At 41.4% G+C, this 18,892-nt stretch overlaps 1 protein-coding gene across 1 annotated transcript in view; it reads left to right on the top strand.

The window, feature by feature from the left end:
- SLC6A19 (solute carrier family 6 member 19) overlaps window positions 1-18,892 on the top strand; it is an 83,643-nt gene that overhangs the window by 13,268 nt on the left and 51,483 nt on the right. Inside the window, exons 2-3 of the mRNA XM_030549372.1 lie at window positions 1,931-2,071; window positions 13,369-13,506. Of these exons, the coding sequence (XP_030405232.1) occupies window positions 1,931-2,071; window positions 13,369-13,506 (279 nt within the window). The remainder of the gene's footprint in view (window positions 1-1,930; window positions 2,072-13,368; window positions 13,507-18,892) is intronic.

The raw sequence follows: 18,892 nt of genomic DNA, 5'->3' as shown, positions 1-18,892 counted from the left end.
ACTGTCTAAAGTGAAAGAATGTAGGTGACTCATGGGCACAAGAATTTATACTGTAATCTTCCCTTTGATAGTCAGGGATTTATAATGGAGTGTTTTTTGAGTAATATGGTCAGAGTTTCACCCACAGCTCTGAGCACATATCAGTTTGTATTTACACATTTTTATCTACCATGCGTCTCTTTTTTTTCCAATCTAGAATCTATATAATAAATATTAGGATAGTGATTATGCTTAAATCATGCAGTATAATTGTACCTGTTTCGGTCCCAGAATAGACAAGGTGGGTGAGGTAATATCTTTTATTGGACCGATTTCTGTTGATGAGAGAGACAAGCTTCTTTAGTTCATTTGCTGTGATGCTGGCAGTACAGAAGAGCTCTGTGTGGCTTGAAAGCTTCATAGAATCATAGAATAGAATATCAGGATTGGAAGGGACCTCAGGAGGTCATCCAGTCCAAACCCTGCTCAACAGATTTTTACCCCAGATCCCTAAATGGCCCCCTCAAGGATTGCACTCACAACCCTGGGTTTAGCTGGCCAATACTCAAACCACTGAGTTATCCCTAAAAATAAAAGATATTGCCTCTCTCACCTATGTTTAAATCATGTCATCCTGTGATAAAACCTGTAGGGGGCTAATCTTCCTCACAGTGTCTCCCAGGAATTGGGTCAATTTGGCAGATGGAATTAACTTCCTCCAGAAAGAACTGTGGGGTATTGAGACCTTGAAACTCTGTAAATTCACTGGGGTCTGCAGGAGCCAAGCCATCTACTCAGAGGCCATGAACCTCAGTGCAGGACCTGAGGAATGGCGTTCACTGAGACCGTTCCCCTTCTTCTCCGCACCTTAAAAAAGTTCTGTTACCTTTCATATTTAGGCATTTATGAGGAAGATATATCCCTTGCCACTGCCCCAAACTGCCTGCACGCAGTACAGGACTGCCCAGTTCTGCCAATATCCACCTGCATCCCAACCAGTCTCTACCACTTTTTTTATCACTACCATGCATTAATTCCAACCCCAAAGAGAATCTTCTACAGGGTCCCAGAAAGAGGGTGACACTTCTACAGAGGCAGGTAGCCAATGCAACTGAGTTTCGTTATTGGGTGCACAGTTTGGGCCTGTTTGTTACTGTAGGAAGAAATAGATCTCACTTGGTTGAAGTCATAGATTTAATAAAGTTCTTCCATTGAACAATCTGGATATCAAATTGTTATGCACACAGATATTTAAGTCAAGTGTGTTAGTCTGAATGTTTAACCATTCAATAGCTGAGGGAAGGGCACTCTGCAAGTCCTTAAGGGAACCAGACAGCCCTTGCCAATGGGTGCAACTTGCAAGTATATGGCCTACATATTCTAACTAACCACAGCAGCAAAGGGGAGAGTCTTAAAGTGCCAGTTACCATCATTTTGCAGCACTCTACATTGAAGTGATTGAGGTTTACACACAGGGGGATGGACTACTGGACCTGTCACAAGACAGGCATTGGCTATTTTTGATGCTTATTCTTGTCACTTATTATGCCGTCTGGACGAGACATTGAATTTCTTTAGAAGAAATGTCTTACAGAGATTACTGGAGCTGAAACAGTGGATGAGTGGATTAAGCACATCTTTAGATGGGGTAGATGTGGCATGTTTTGCACATTAAGGAGCAGATTCCACAGTGTGGCTTATTGCCTGATATCAAAAAAGGTGATGTTGGACAGGACTGGCAACCAAGCCAAATTGGTTCGTCTCATGGTATCAGTTATTATCAAAAATAAGATTAGTCAAAAACATTGTTCAGAGAAAAATGTTCTGTACAAAGACTTTAACATCTTGTTTTCCTTCTGTATAATTGCCATATAGCTTCATCATTCCTGTGTAAAACTGAAATTCCTGCTTCATCATCATATTTCACATGTATGAAATATTTTTATTTCAGGTGCCTTTATGATCCCTTTTCTCATTTTGCTTGTCCTGGAAGGTATCCCACTGCTTCATCTTGAGTTTGCTATTGGTCAAAGACTGAGAAAAGGCAGTGTGGGAGTCTGGAGTTCTGTCCATCCTACCCTGAAGGGAGTAGGTAAGTTTCAGGAAGCTTACAACTAAGCCAAACAGAATGCACAAAAGCCCACATTATTAATTTTGCCATTGAGGCTTTATTGTTTTACTTTGGAGCAGAGTGAATGTCTCAGGGGATGAATTATGAGTTCAGAGACTGACTTCTACATTGTCTACCTGAATGCAGCCCAGGTTAGTAGTGATCAAAAGCTGTTACCATCTGATAACTACTTGATGTCCCATTCCCAGTGCACAGGAACAGTGGGCACACTTAAAAACTGCACCCTGGTTTTAGAGAGATTACTGGTGACAGGGAATAACTCTAAAATGGGGAATATATCTAGAACAGTTTTTCTCTAGAATTGGAATTAACTCTTTTAAGTGTGTCAATGACCTGTGCTGTAGTTATTTTGAGTAAAATAGAGGAGTTCAATCTCCATATTTGTCAGTCATAAGTAGAGTCATAAGCAGTGATTGGTATACAACATTGTATACATTAATAATAGGGCTGTCAATCAGTCACAGTTAACTCACACAATTAACTCAAAAATTAAATGCAATTAAAAAAATTAACCGTGATTAATCGCACTGTTAAACAATAGGATATCAATTGAAATGTATTAAATATTTGTGAATGTTTTCTACATTTTCAAATATATTGATTTCAATTACAACACAGAATACAATGTGTACAGTGCTCACTTTATACTAATTTTTATTACAAATATTTGCACTGTAAAAAACAAAAGAAATCGAATTTTTCAATTCATCTAATACAAGTACTGTAGTGCAATCTCTTTATTATGAAAGTTGAACTTACAGATGTAGAATTATGTACAAAAAAACCTGTATTAAAAAATAAAACAATGTAAAACTTTAGAGCCTACAAGTTTACTCAATCCTACTTCAGCTAATCACTCAGAAAACAAGTTTGGTTAAATTTTGCAGGAGAGAATGCTGCCCACCTCTTGTTTGCAACATCACCTGAAAGTGAGAACAGATGTTCGCATAGCACTTTTGTAGCTGGCATTGCAAGGTATTTACATGTTAGATATGCTAAACATTCATAAGCCTCTTCATTCGTCAACCACCATTCTGGAGGACATGCTTCCATGCTGATGATGCTCGATAAAAAAAAATGCGTTAATTACATTTGTGACTGAACTCCTTGGGGGGAGAATTGTATGTCTCCAGCTCTGTTTTACTTGCATTCTGCCATATATTTCATGTCATAGCAGTGTCGGATGATGACCCAGCACACGTTCATTTTAAGAACACTTTCACAGCAGATTTGACAAAATGCAAAGAAGGTACCAATGTGAGATTTCCAAAAATAGCTACAGCACTCAACCCAAGGTTTAAGAATCTGAAGTGCCATCCAAAATCTGAGAGGCAAGAGGAATGGAGCTTGCTTTCATAAGTCTTAGAAGAGCAATACTCAGATGTGGAAACTACAGAACCCGAACAACTAAAAATAGAAAATCAACCTTCTGCTGCTGACATCTGACTCAGATGATGAAAATGAACATGCGTCAGTTTGCTCTGCTTTGGATCATTATCAAGCAGAATCCATCATCAGCATGGAATAGTGGTTGAAGCATGCAAGGACATACAAATGTTTAGCATATCTGGCAGGTAAATACTTTGCAATGCCGGCTACGACAGTGACATGTGAACGCCTTTTCTCACTTTCAGGAAACATTGTAAACAAGAAGTGGGCAGCATTATCTCCTGCAAATTGTAACCAAACTTGTTTGTCTGAGCGACTGGCTGACGTGGGTCTGAATGGACATGCAGGCTCTAAAATGTTGCATTGTGTTGTTTTTGAATGCAGTTTTTGTATCTAATTCTACATTTGTAAATTCAGCTTTCATGATGAAGAGATTGCACTACAGTAGTTGTATTAGGTGAATTGAAAAATACTATTTCTTTTGTTTTTTAACATTGCAAATACTTGTAATAAAAAATAAATATAAAGTGAGCACTGTACACTTTGTATTCTGTGTTGTAATAGAATTAAATATATTTGAAAATATAGAAAACATTCAAAACTACTTAAATAAATGGTATTCTATTATTGTTTAATTGATTAATTTGTTTAATCGCTTGACAGACTTAATTAATAAGTATACACATTTTTTCTCTCTCTTATTACTTGTGAAAAGCACTAGATTGACAACCAGGGAGACTGAAGTCCAAATTAAAAAATGCCTGTACAAGAGCTCTAGGTTCCCTGACAATCTTTTTACCCAACAGTATAATACACCCAGGAGCATTAAAAACAACTAACCAACCAACCTCCCTTTCGATTGAAAAAGGAACAAATTAATTCAGCTCACCCAGCCAATTATAAGCTATAAAAAAGTTCCCTCCATTGTCTCTGCAACCGTATCCTTCACCTTCTTCAAAACCCCTAGGAAATAAACGGCTTTTGCTTTGTGCCCAGGAAAAAAAAATCAAATGTGGGTTATGTTGGACCAAGAAAACAGTGGGAGGGGTAAATTCTAGTGTCCCAGAGCCACTCAGAAACAATGTCCTGCTGGCAGCCTCCTCTCTTTAATCACAAGGGGAAAAAAATCCCTATTGACCTTGTGACGGATTGGATCACAGAAACCCTCTTGGGAGCTGCCACCTGATGTGCCAAGACTACTTCTACCTCTGCTTTCCCTGTCAGCTCAGGACCCCAGCATCCCATGTTGCTGAGCCAGACATGCCCGTCTGCTCCAACACAGACCCAGGGTCTAAATTGCTTGCCCCACAGCTGCAGGCTTAACTGAAAGCAGCTTACAGAAGTGTTCCTGTCTTTAACACTCAGATGCCCAACTCCCAGTGGGGTTTAAAACCCAAATAAATCCGTAAACTCATAAATTGTTCGTCCTCTATAACACTGATAGAGAGATATGCACAGCTGTTTCCCCCAACCCCCATGTATTAATACATACTCTGGGTTAATAAGCAAAAAGTAATTTTATTAAATACAGAAAGTAGGATTTAAGTGGTTCCAAATAGTGACAAACAGAACAAAGTGAATTACCAAGTAAAATAAAATAAAATACACCAGTCTATGTCTAATCCAATTGAATACAAATAAAATCCTCACCAGTTCCAGAATGCTCCCTTTTACAGACTAATCTCCTTTTACCCTGGGTCCAGCAATCACTCACACCCCTTGCAGTCACTATCCTTTGTTCCAGTTCTTTCAGGTATCTTTGGGGGTGGAGAGGCTTTCTCTTTAGCCAGCTGAAAAAACAAATGGAGGGGTCTCCCCTGGGCTTAAACAGACTTTCTCTTGTGGGTGGAGACCCCCTCCTCTCTCCTATGCAAAGTCCAGCTACAAAATGGAGTTTTGGAGTCACCTGGGCAAGTCACATGTCCATGCATGACTGAGTTCCTTACCAGCCAACCACATTCCTGGGAAAGCCCAGACGTGGATTGGTGTCTCCAAGTTCATTGTTGGCTTAAGTGTTTCTTGATTGGGCGCTTACTGAGAATAGTCTTTTCTCAGGAAACTAACCAATGGCTTCACTACAGCCTACTTAGAATCAAAGAAGTATGCAGCCAATATTCATAACTTTGAATACAAAACTGATACATGCCTACAAACAGGATTAATAGATTCAGTAGATCATAACCTTTACAGAGATATGTCACATGGCATATGTAGCATACAACACATTCTAGTTATGTTCATAGAACCACAGAATATCAGGGTTGGAAGGGACCTCAGGAGGTCACGTTATATATATACACTTACATAATGGGAAGAGACTGTCTAGGAAGGAGTATGGCAGAAAGAGATCTAGGGGTCATAGTGGACCACAAGCTAAATATGAGTCAACGGTGTGATACTGTTGCAAAAAAAACAAATGTGATTCTGAGATGCATTAACAGATGTGTTGTGAACAAGACACGAGAAGTCATTCTTCCACTCTACTCTGTGCTGGCTAGGCCTCAACTGGAGTATTGTGTCCAGTTCTGGGCACCGCATTTCAAGAAAGATGTGGAGAAATTGGAGAGGGTCCAGAGAAGAGCAACGAGAATGATTAAAAGTCTTGAGAACATGACCTATGAAGGAAGGCTGAAAGAATTGGGTTTATTTAGTTTGGAAAAGAGAAGACTGAGAGGGGACACGATAGCAGTTTTCAGGTATCTAAAAGGGTGTCATCAGGAGGAGGGAGAAAACTTGTTCACCTTAGCCTCTAATGATAGAACAAGAAGCAACAGGCTTAAACTGCGGCAAGGGAGATTTAGGTTGGACATTAGGAAAAAGTTCCTAACTGTCAGGGTAGTTAAACACTGGAATAAATTGCCTAGGGAGGTTTTGGAATCTCCATCTCTGGAGATATTTAAGAGTAGGTTAGATAAATGTCTTTTAGGGATGGTCTAGACAGTATTTGGTCCTGCCAGGAGGGCAGGGGACTGGACTCGATGACCTCTCGAGGTCCCTTCCAGTCCTAGAGTCTATGAGTCTAAAATGAAATTTCCATAAAGCCTTATGGGGGGCACTGACTGTCACAGACCTCAGCTGTGGTAGTGTGGCATGGGGAGGCAGGTGGTCTCAGGTAGGCATTTCTCAGCCCATTTAGGGCTTTATAGGGCATGGCCAACAACTTAGACTTCATCAGAAACCAATAGGCAGCCAGTGCAGATCCTGGAGCACTGTGGTGGTGTGTTCCTAATGAGATGCCCTACTTAGCGAACTGCAGCATTCTGCACTAGCTTCAATCTCCAAACAGTTTTAAGGTGTAGCCCCATGTGGAGCTCATTGCAATGGTCTAATCTTGAGGTGACCAATGAATAGGTAGTGGCACAGTCTGCATCTGAAAGGGAAAGTGGCAACCTTCTGGCCATGTGTCAATGGCAAAAAGCTGACTTGGTTATTCCTGTAATGTAATCCCCTAACAGCAGCTGGTGGGTTCCAAAATTACCTTTCAGCTGTGACCCATGATAACTAAAGATGGACACACACTCTCTGTCAGAAGGTCTGATATTATGTCTCCCACCTCTTATAGCTGCTTTTTCCAAACCCCCTCCTCACCTCAGACAGCTTGATCTCATCCATATCCCAATCTCAGCTAAATACTGTCTGAGACACTTAATGGTTTCTTCTGTGTTGGATGAGATAGAGAAATACAATTGGATGTAGTCACCATAATGAAATCACTGCACCTTATACCTCCTTATTATCCCTCCATGCAGTCTTGTATACACATTGAATAGGAGGGGTGGTAGAGGGGCTTCCTGTGGCAACCCACATTTAAGAGCTCTTCAGGAAGAGGAGCAATTGCTCACAACTACCCAGTGAGATGTCTGAGAAAAGAATGAACCCCCTGAAGAGCAGTCCTGTTCACTTCTGAAAAGGTCTGTAGACAAGTGAACAATGCCTTGTGATCAATGGTATTGAAGGCACTGGAAAAATCTAATAATACCAGCATGGTCATCTGATCTTCATCCATCATCAGGAGAAGCTCAATAACCAGCATGACCCATATAGTCTCTGTGTTAAAACTTGGTCTGTACCCTGACTGACAAGGAGTAAGGAGATCCAGTACACCCAGCTACTGTGAGGAGTGATCTTACTATAGCCTTATGCACAATCTTACTGAAAAATGGAAGAAGTGGACTGATTGTAACGAACAAGTACTGACCTCTTTGAAAGAGGCTGCACTAATGTTCCTTCAAAGCAATTGGCAGGCTATGGTCTTTAGTCTCCACCAGAAAATGACCCAGTACTTCCCCCTGACCTTCAACATCTCAGAAGGGCACAAGTCCAAAGCACAGGTGGTGGCACAAAGTTCTCTCACTGCTTCCAGAATCAATAAATACTAAGAGCTAAAACTCTAGTAAAGGTGATGAGGCCCTTGTTTATCTCTCTGTGTTTATCATCATGATCCTTATCTCATGAAAACTCAACTGCCTGATAAATAGTTCTGTTGGCTTCACCCACTGCTAAGATTAAACATCTCATTCCTGGTTTACCCCTCCTTCTTGCAAATGTCTTATTTTTATAGCCTTGTCAGTCACCTCAGGGATCAAAGAGCCCAAGCCCTCTCAGCCATACCACCTTCTCCTCTTTTTCCCACCTCCTTGAGACGCCATATTCCCTGCATATGGCAACACTATCACCCTCTTGGCAACTTAATAGTGACCATTGAAAGGATGCAGCTGAGTTCCCAATAAGTGATCCCTAAAGCTGGATGCAAAGCCATAATCAGACTCCTTTCTAAACCACTCACCCACTGATTCACACCAACTAGCTGTCTCACACCTTAAGGCCTCCCACACCCTACTGTTCTGTTCTTCTCAAAACAGGATTCCCCCCTTTTCTGTACCAATTATGTCTTTCTTCTCTCATTAGCCACCCTTCTACTGTGATTAGATGAAGAAGGAAATCAAAGTTCCACCAACTTCCATAGTCTCTTCATCCCTATCAGTTCCACTGTCCTGGAAGTGGCAGAGAGAAGAATTCAAAACTGTCCTCTAACCCCAAGGGGTTGTCACACAATGGTACAAACCCTTTCAATCCACCACCTATCAACTGTCACACTCTCACCCTCAAAAAGAGTGGCTCTCACACCACAAACTGCTCACATTTCTAATCCTACTGTTACCCATAATCAGTCTGCCTGCTACAGAGACTGCATATACTCACCAGGGGATTCTTTAAATAATTTTTCCTTTGCTGGCCTCTCATCTCAAAAAGAGAAACCACTTTTGCCGTAACTTACTCCGTCTCCTCATCTAAATCTCTCATCACCATTAATCCACTATCAGCACCACTTTACACTCATCCCATTAAAACACAAACATGACAATATTGAGCAAACGGACCCAGAAGTGTGAAGGAATGATCTCAGCCCAGGTGCTGAGGCCCAGCTGTCCCTGGTTAAAGGCAAAGTTTGCTTGAGTGTGATTGTAAGTAGTGGTGCTAGCTTCAGGTGCAGCTGCAGGGGCAAAGTGACTGAGGAGACTCCCTGTTTAAAGTCATAGCCCCCCTAATAGCAGTCCCTATTGGTGGTAAACAGGCAGAACTGCAGAGTTGGTAAAGAGCTGCAAGTAATATTTTCCAAATCCTCCTAGAAGTGCATATTTTTATTATTCTGTACATTTCTCATTCCATAATCAGTGAGAATGTCAATATCCTCCAGCAATCACAACAACACAAATGTCAGTCCCAGTCATCTCAATCCTACAGCCATCCCACACTTGCCCTAATGACCCAGAAAAAAACTTTCATTGAAAGCCAAGCTAACACCCTAGCAGGACAAACTCCCTAACTTGTCACAAATTTAAAACAAGAAGTCATTTTAGGTGCTGGGTCTACAATTTCAACATTTCTTGTTCATTGGAACTAATGAAAAGGAAAGCAATCTGCTTTCAACAGATATATCTTGGTAAACTTCCTGCAAGAGACATCCTCTAAACAGTGCAGTCAAAAAGCATTAAAAATATAGGGCCTAATTCTCATTGAGAAATATTCTGGATGTCTTCAGAGAGTTCCTGACTTTTTTTAAATAAAAGGCTACATTGTGACTTGGACCATGCACAGGGATGGTAAGATCTCTGTGCATGCTACCGGGCAGTTGGGTCTGAGTGTACGAGAGTTTTGCTCTCCTGCTTCTCATCTGAGCCAGTACAGGGCTAACATAATTTGGTGTTACTCTATAATGGCAGCAAATGTCTATGTCCCAGAAAGGTATCTGTTATGCACAGTGACTCCTTGGATGGTGCAGCTTATGCACCACCTATTGCTCAGGACTGTGACTAAATAGTCTGGCACAAAACCTGCCATGAACAAAAGGACTGCAAATGCAAACCTTCTACAACAATCTGAAGATTTATCCACATATGTTACTTTTTATGAGTGCATTAGTATGCTAATTTCTCACTAGTAGTGTGTGTTTACAGTGAGATACAATCCACAGGTAAATCTTCACACTTTATAGATGGTGACTTTTAATACCCTTGTAATGATATTCCCAGCTTCAAGGCTGGGTAATAAATACAGAGAAGCCTTTTATCTGTAGGTAACTGGTTTGAATCTAGCCCAGGTCAGTAGTGATCTAGTATCACTAATTACTATCTGATGACCTAATAATTCTGTGTTGTCAATGTGGATACTAGTGGAGCAACAAAACACACACTTATAGTTGGACTATTCTGCACCCATGCTGGGAGTCTCACCAAAAGCCAAAGATTGAATTCATGGAGTTGGAATTATTTATTCAGCCCCAAAACTGTCAAAAATATTGATAAGGCACATTGGTGAGGAAACTTGTACTACTGCTGTTATCCATGCCGTACCTGTTCTCCAGGAAGAGGTTTTTAGTTCTCAGGGCTATCAGTATGGAACACATCACAGTCACTAAAGTCACTTCAATATCATAGCTTTAATTTTTGTAAAAATGCATTTCTTCCTGCTGTCAGTACAGCTAAGTGGAGTACAAAATTTTCCTTCTAAACTATTGCAGAGATACATCTCTGCTAATGGGAGTTGCATGCTCACCAAGGGAAGAATGTATTCTAAAGCTGCATATGCCCAGCATGCGTTAAACACTGGATCTTGACATTCCAATGGATATTAACAAAAATCATTTCAGTTTAGTTACTTAAAATATTTGTTTTATATACAAAGTACTGAGTTCAAATCCTATTAAAAGTTATGATTTTATTTTAAAAATTTGTGTAATTTCCTTATTACCAAATGGTTCTCTTACTTTAGTTTGAAGTCAATAAGCCCACTTGTGGAGTAAGGTATTAGTCAATATGAGTAAGATTATCAGAATCTGGCCCTATGTTTTCAATGTGTAGGGCTAGATTTTTGTTTTCAGGCAAAATCTTTAGACCTAAACCAGTGGTGGTGCATAAACTGCCTTACTCTGGGAGAAGCTTCAGGCGGTATTGTGACTCAGAGACATACCTTGGAATTTTTCTCTCTTGCTTTCTCCTTGCTCCTAGGGGGTGTAGAAAAATTATTGCTAGCCTGCATACCGTCATTAAATTTCGACCCCATTCTGCTGTAGTAGAAAGAGATCCTGAAACATAAACCCTTGTATTTGAGGCCTGGTATGAGGCAGGACCTGCTCACAGAATCTGGCAAGAACAGGGCTAATATTGCAGAAATACACATTCCTAAGGCTGATACAAAAACATGACCCAAAGATAACAGGGACACACTGAACCCTCCTAAAAGATAAAGTCAGGATGACAATACGTAATAGAGATGTTTTGATTGAATCAACATGTACAAGGTGATGGATGATAACTAGCCACATCAAGGAGCAATAAGTAAGTATATCAGAGGAAGCACATAACTTGTTTGTATCAGGATATAAAGATGTATCTCAGAGGGAGTATCTTTGTCTGGCCTAGGGAGGAATGGAAAGTCCCACCATTCACTGAGCTGGTCCATTGTTATGAGCATACATTTATTAGTGGTCCAGTAGAGTCTGCAGGATACTAGTACCATGCTTCATTGACAATAAACCTGATTGGATGCCTTCATCCCTTATCATATCTTGTAGTCATTGGGTGGTTTGCTTGAGGTCTGCCATGCCAGCTATCTGTGCAGGGTTGGGTCAGCACACAGAGGGAACACATACACGCAGCCAAACATCTATCAATATCTAACCACATCTGCACTGACTCAGCTACTCTTACCAGCAAGGTGGGTGTCAGAACCCAGGCTCCAACCACTCTGAAATCATCCACTCAATGTGCAGCAGCAGTCAAAAAAGTGAACAGAATGTTGGGAATCATCAAGAAAGGGATAGATAATAAGACAGAAAATATCATATTGCCTCTATATAAATCCATGGTACGCCCACACCTTGAATACTGCGTGCAGATGTGATTCCCCCATCTCAAAAAAGATATATTGGAATTGGAAAAGGTTCAGAAAAGGGCAACAAAAATGATTAGGGGTATAGAATGGCTTCCGTATGAGGAGAGATTAATAAGACTGGGACTTTTCAGCTTGGAAAAGAGGCAACTAAGGGGGCATATGATAGAGGTCTATAAAATCATGAGTGGTATAGAGAAAGTAACTAAGGAAGTGTTATTTACTCCTTCTCATAATACAAGAACAAGGGGCCGCCAAATGAAATGAATAGGTAGCAGATTTAAAACAAACACAAGTAGTATTTTTTCATGCAATGCACTGTCAACCTCTGGAACTCATTGCCAGAGGGTGTTGTGAAGTTCAATACTATAACAGGGTTCAAAAGGGAGCTAGATAGATTCATGGAAGATAGGTCCATCAATGGCTATTAGCCAGGATGGGTAGGAATGGTATCCCTAGCCTCTGTTTGCCAGAAGCTAGGATTAGGTGACAGGGCATGGATCACTTGATGATAATCTGTCTGTTTATTCCCTTTGGGGCACCTGCCATTGGCCATTCTCAGAGGACAGGATACTGGGCTTGATGGACGTTTGGTCTGACCCAGTATGGCCATTCTTATGTTCTTAAGTTCACTCTTCCCTTGATCTCAGTGCTCTCCCTGCTGATGCCAGGCACCATGAAGTATGTTCTTGGACTCAAGTTCAGAGGGGGTAAGGAGCAGAGAGGGAAATAGGGACATAAGCAAATAGACTAGGTTGGGAATGGTATAACAGCAGAGGGAGGTAGGAAGGAACTTGGGGACAGGGATAAAAGATTTATAACCATTAGAGCACAAGCTCCTCCAAAACATGTAACTAAACCCAGGATACCCAAGTCTCAACATTCTTCTGCTGTCTAGCAAATACCTATAAGCCTAAATGAGTATCTCACCTCTCCCCTGCTAGCTGGCCGCATAGAGGATAACAGCCTACTTCTGCTAGAAGTTCTACATTAAATTGAGTGGCAGAAGACTGTGCTGTCCATCTAAATGTCCCAAATGTGCTGATTACCCATGTATGATCAATATGATTTTAAAAAATGGAATTTGGTTTTGTTTGCTTGTTAGAAAATCACATTTAGAAAACCCTAAGTTTATGTTAAAAGAATGTTAAGGTTATAAAGTCAAGCATTCAAAAGTTAGGGAATGCTAAATTTACAGTTGCCTTTGTAACCCTAATGTTGTTTATATGGAGAGGTTGTGTGTATAATATGTGTTACTTTGTGTCTAGCATACCAGAATTTTTGTGCTCATCTATATCCATTAAAAAACCTATTACGTTACATTGTCAAGATACAAATTTTCACAGCATTCATATAGTTGACTGAGATCAGTCTGGTGGCTTAGCTTTATAATGTCTTATATTTTTGTTGATATATTTTAACATTCCTTTAAAAACAACTAAAAGCTGCATATTATAATTTTTCTCCTTTTTCTTCAGGTATATCAGCAATGCTTGTATCCTTCCTGGTGGGTTTATACTATAACACTATCATTGCCTGGGTGATGTGGTATTTCTTCAACTCTTTCCAGGAGCCCTTGCCTTGGAGTGACTGCCCACTCAATGCTAACAGAACGGGTACAGATTATGAAATAGTATTTTAATTTGCAAAGCACTTTTTGTCATTAGCAAATCATTCAATAAGAACTTTTTGTATAAAAATAACATATCATACCAACTATATCAGGGTTGTATGCAGTGTAGTTGCAGCCATGTTGGTCCCATGTTAGAGAGACAAGGTGGGTGTAAGGTAATATCTTTTATTGGACCAACTTCTGTTGGTAAGAGGGACAAGCTTTTCTCTCTCAGCAACAGAAGTTGCTCCAATAAAAGATACTAACTTGCCCACCTTGTCTCTCTACTTTATCAGGGAGCATTTTAATATTTTAATTTTGCAGAAGAGTATTCACCATACAATTTGACATTTTACATGAAATCTGTGTTCCTGAGTTATTATATAATAGAATATCAGGGTTGGAAGGGACCTCAGGAGGTTATCTAGGCCAACCCCCTGCTCAGAGCAGGACTAATCCCCAGACAGATTTTTGTTCCAGATCTCTAAGTGGCCCCCTCAAGGATTGAAGTCACAACCCTATGTTTAGCAGGCCAATGTGCAAACCACTGAGCTATCTCTCTGGCTTAAATTTCAGCCTTTAGATGAAATAGCTGACCCACTGTACCCTCTTTAAAGCTGGCACCACTAAGAGAGAGTTGATACTGTATATATAGGAAAATACACGTATTTGCAAAAGTACAAGATCCAGTGCAAGATTCAGCATTCAGAAGCACTTTGTAGATTATTGGCACCATAAACAAATCTTGATAGGTTAAAAAAGATACAGTTCAATAACACTTTTGTATGTTTCATGGTCTGTAAAGATAGAGTGTACCCATTTCCCTCACACTAGCACAATCAAATTTTAAAGTTATAAACAGCTCCACTCACTATAAACAAACTCAGAAACATATGAAAATTAATTAAGCATCATCATTGAAACTTCAGATTTCTATCACAAGTGAAATTGATAGTTTTCTTTTAATAACTTTTAACACTGTGTCTGAGATTTTCAAAGGTACCTAGGAGCTTTCAAATGGGAAATGACCATCTAAAACCTTCAGGCAGCTTTGAACATTCCAGTCTGCGTCAGACAAGAGAACAGGTTGGAAATTATTTATCTAAAATATGAGAGAAGGCTGTAACATTTTGTGACATATAAATACATCTAAGTGAGGTGAGACATGTTAGATATAACTTTTCAACTGCACTATTTCAGAAAATAGTAATCACTAATGACAAAATGTATGTGGCACAAATATAAAAGAGCTGCATATTCTGGTAGTCCAGACCAGAATGATATTTAGGTTAGATAATTATAAAAGTTCCGATTCTGGGTGTTGATCTCAGAACAGATTGCCTTAAACCAACAAACAAATGCTTAAATATTCCACAACATGGAAAGACTAACGGCTGATGAACACCAACCATGAATGTATGAAGTAGTACAGAGGTGGAAGCACCCCCACTTGCAGTCAGGCATGGTGTCACAGCTTCTTCCCATCTGGGTATAAGACTAACCAGGCCTTTCTAGTATTAAGGAGCAACCTGTTCTGATGGTCTCATTTATTGTAATGGAAAAAGGAAAACATAAATGAAAGCTTCAGTCAGCTGCTCCACTGGGAACTCTCCACCTCTGGTTTAATCAATCTTATGTCTTGCCTTTCTAGCCAGGGAGCACTCTCAGGCTGAGTTTCCTGCCTGAAGCTTGGGCCTCTGCTGGGTTTTCAGCTGGCTTCCACTCTTTCCCCTTTGTTGAGCAAGTCTTTGGTAGCTCCCAAGGAGGTTCCACACTCAATTTGTTCTCTGGGGCTGTTCCTATCCCTTGCCTGTTCCTTTCTCCATAAGCCTCTTCTTTCCAGGTAGACATCACTTGGAATAGCTTCCTAACCAGCTCCCCTGAGAAGTATCTCACCTCAGGAGAGCTGGCTTCTTGACTAAGCCCTCATGAGCCTTTATTAGACCCAAGTATTTCTTATCGAACTAACTGCTTCCCAGCTACTTCGGCAATTAACTAGCTGCAGGTGGATCTGGGTTGGGCCACTCTCCTTAACAGATCCTGTCAAAGGTAAGCTGGGTGCCTGATCCCCACCCCCCCAGGGACCAGCTACCCTGTGATGTATTCCCCTCCCCCCCCTCATTTTAAAAAATGAACACTGCCCTTCCCAAGGCAAGATTAAGTATTTGCCTATCTCTAAATAGGCTCAACCATTAAGCACCTTCTCCAGGACTGCTGACATAGGTCACCTCTCAATCATTTTTCTAGGAAGAGAGGTCCTTCTTGTTTTTCTTGTTTGACTGCCTCAAAGAAGTCTGCAAATCGTTTAACCATTCTTCTATTCTCATCACTGAAGTACAACAATATTGCAAGTCATATTCACAAAGTCCTATGTTGGTTATGTGGCAAACAAACTCCCCTATAGTCTTTGGTACATCATAATTCAAAACAAGTTGTACATTTTGTATTGCCAGAGATAATTAACAGCATCAGAGATAATTAACAGCATTAGTCTCTGACCATTGGCAAACCTGAGTCAGGCTTCTTCTTGATCTTCTCAGACACAGCCTTCCAGGATACATTTTCAGGCACATCCTTTGGAGTTAAGGTTGTCTTACATCGAGCCTAATTCTCCCTTGGGTTTCTCATTATTACCAATCTAGTCTTTTCTTCCTACAGCCTTCAGTAACAGCTTAGCCCATTTCTGAGTCTCTTGGATCCACATAACTTCATGTGTGATGTTATCCATTGGAGAAATACTTTTACTCTCCTCCCTGGAAGGGTCCCAGTTTACCTTTAAGCTAGACTTCTTTTTAGCTCCACTTTGATTAGGGTCTTGTACTGCTATTTCCAAAATCTCTGTTTCAGTCCTTCCTCTTGTACTTCAGCTCCTTTCTGGGGATGACTTTCTTCCTCACCAGCCTGGCAGCTTTCCCTTTCAAGGGTTTGAGGCTCTGCCTCACCCCATCTGTCCTGTGTTGTCTGACATTTCCTGGGACTCAATCCCCCCTTCAGGGCTGCCTTCTCACCCTCTAGAAGTTCAGTTCTCTTGTCTTGGGTCTTGATACCATGGGATTGTTGAAAGATTTTTCATGGGGCTCCCTCAGATTCTTCAATAACAGCAGGTGCTGTCATTACCTGTCACTTGCTTTTATCATCAGGCCAGCTAACTCTTGCTTTTGTTTCATGGCTTGAGCCAGGGTACAGTCTCTTGAGGATAGTATTTTCTCTAGTTCCTTCAAGGCTGCCCACATTTTGGTCCTGTAGTGCACTGAGTTGTGCCATGATCAGAAAGAGACCCCGTTGACCAGAAGGCATGTGATGCATTGTCCTAGGGATGAGGGGTTCCATGATCATCACTCCCAAGAGATGGATGGTAGTTGTCAGGGACTCCCTTAGACTCATCCATCTGCAGTCCAGACTCGAGAAGTGCGCTGTTGCCTGGAGCTAGAATTCAGGATGTGACGGAGTGTCTGCCAAGACTGTTCAATCCCTCAGCCAGCTCCCCTTCCTACTTCTTCATGTGAACACCAATGATACTGCCAAGAATTATCTTGAGCGGGTCACTGCAGACTATGTGGCTCTAGGAAGAAGGATAAAGAAGTTTGAGGAGCAAGTCGTGTTCATGTCCATCCTCCCTGTTGAAGGAAAAGGCCCGGGTAGGGACCATGGAATTGTGGAAGTAAATGTGAGGTTATGCAGGTGGTGTTGGAGAGAGGACTTTGGATTCTTCGACCATAGGAAGTTGTTCCAGGAAGAAGGATTGCTAGGAAGAGATGGGATCCACCAAACAAAGAGAGGGGAAGAGCATCTTTGCAAGCAGGCTTGCTAACCTAGTGAGGACGGCTTTAAACTAGGTTCACTGGGGGATGGAGACCTAAGCCCTGAAGTAAGTGAGGAAGTGGGAGGAAACACAAGGTGGAGGGTGCAGAAGGGGAGGTCTCCTGATTCATAATGAGAAAGTAGGGCAATCAGCTAGCTATCTTAGGTGCCTGTACATGAGCGCAAGAAGCCTGGGAATCAAGCAAAAAGAATTGGAAGTCCTGGCACAGTCAAGGAACTATGATGTGATTGGAATAACAGAGACTTGGTGGCGTAACTCACATGACTGGAGCACTGTCATAGATGGATAGAAACTGTTCAGGAAGGACAGGCAGGGGAAAGAAGATGGAGGAGTTGCACTGTATGTAAGAGAGCAGTATGATTGCTCAGAGCTTCAGTATGAAACTGGAGAAAAGCCTGTTGAGTCTTTGGGTTAAGTTTAGGGACAAGAACAACAAGGGTGATGTCATGGTGGGCGTGTGCTATAGACCACTGGATCAGAAGGATGAGGTAGACGAGGCTTTCTTCGGACAACTAACTGAAGTTTCCAGATCACAGGCCCTGGTTCTAATGGGGGACTTCAATCATGCTGACATCTGCTGGAAGAGTAATACAGCAGTGCACAAACAATGTAGGAAGTCTTGGGAGAGTGTTGGGGACAACTTCCTGGTACAAGTGCTGGAGGAACCAACACTGGTACAAGTGCTGGAGGAACCAACTAGGGGCCATGCTCCTCTTGACGAACTAGGGCTGGAGGAACCAACTAGGGGCCATGCTCCCTGCTCATGAACAGGGAAGAATTGGTAGGGGAAGTAGAAGTGGGTGGCAACCTGGGCAGCAGTGATCATGAGATGGTTGAGTTCAGGATCCTAACAAAAGGAAGAAAGGAGAGCAGCAGAATACAGACTCTGGACTTCAGAAAAGCAGATTTTGACTCCATCAGGGAACTGATGGGCAGGATCCCCTGGAAGAGTAATATGAGGGGGAAAGGAGTCCAGGAGAGCTGGCTGTATTTTAAAGAAGCTTTATTGAGGGTGCAGGAACAAACAGAAAGAACAGCAAATATGACAGGTGACCAGCTTGGCTTAACAGAGAAACCTTCAGTGAGCTTAGACACAAAAAGGAAGCTTACAAGAAGCAGAAACTTGGACAGATGACTAGGGATGAGTATAAAAATATTGCTTGAACATGCAGGGGTGTAATCAGGAAGTCCAAATCACAATTGAAGTTGCAGCTAGCAAGGGATATGAAGGGTAACAAGAAGAGTTTCTACAGGTATGGTAGCAACAAGAAGAAGATCAGGGAAAGTGTGGGACCTTTACTGAATGGGAAACCTAGTGACAGATGAGGTGGAAAAAGCTGAAGTACTCAATGTTTTTTTTGCCTCAAAGTCTTCACAGACAAGGTCAGCTCCCAAACTGCTGCACTGAACAGCACAGTATGGGGAGGAGGTGAGTAGCCCTCTGTGGTGAAAGAACAGGTTAAGGACTATTTAGAAAAGCTGCACATGCCCAAGTCCATGGGGCTGGATGCAATGCATCTGAGGGAGGCTAATGTGATCGCAGAGCCATTGGCCATTATCTTTGAAA

Source organism: Gopherus evgoodei, chromosome 2 (genome assembly GCF_007399415.2).
Source record: "Gopherus evgoodei ecotype Sinaloan lineage chromosome 2, rGopEvg1_v1.p, whole genome shotgun sequence".
Lineage (NCBI taxonomy): Eukaryota > Metazoa > Chordata > Testudines > Testudinidae > Gopherus > Gopherus evgoodei.
This window is presented reverse-complemented; position numbering and strand designations above follow the sequence as displayed.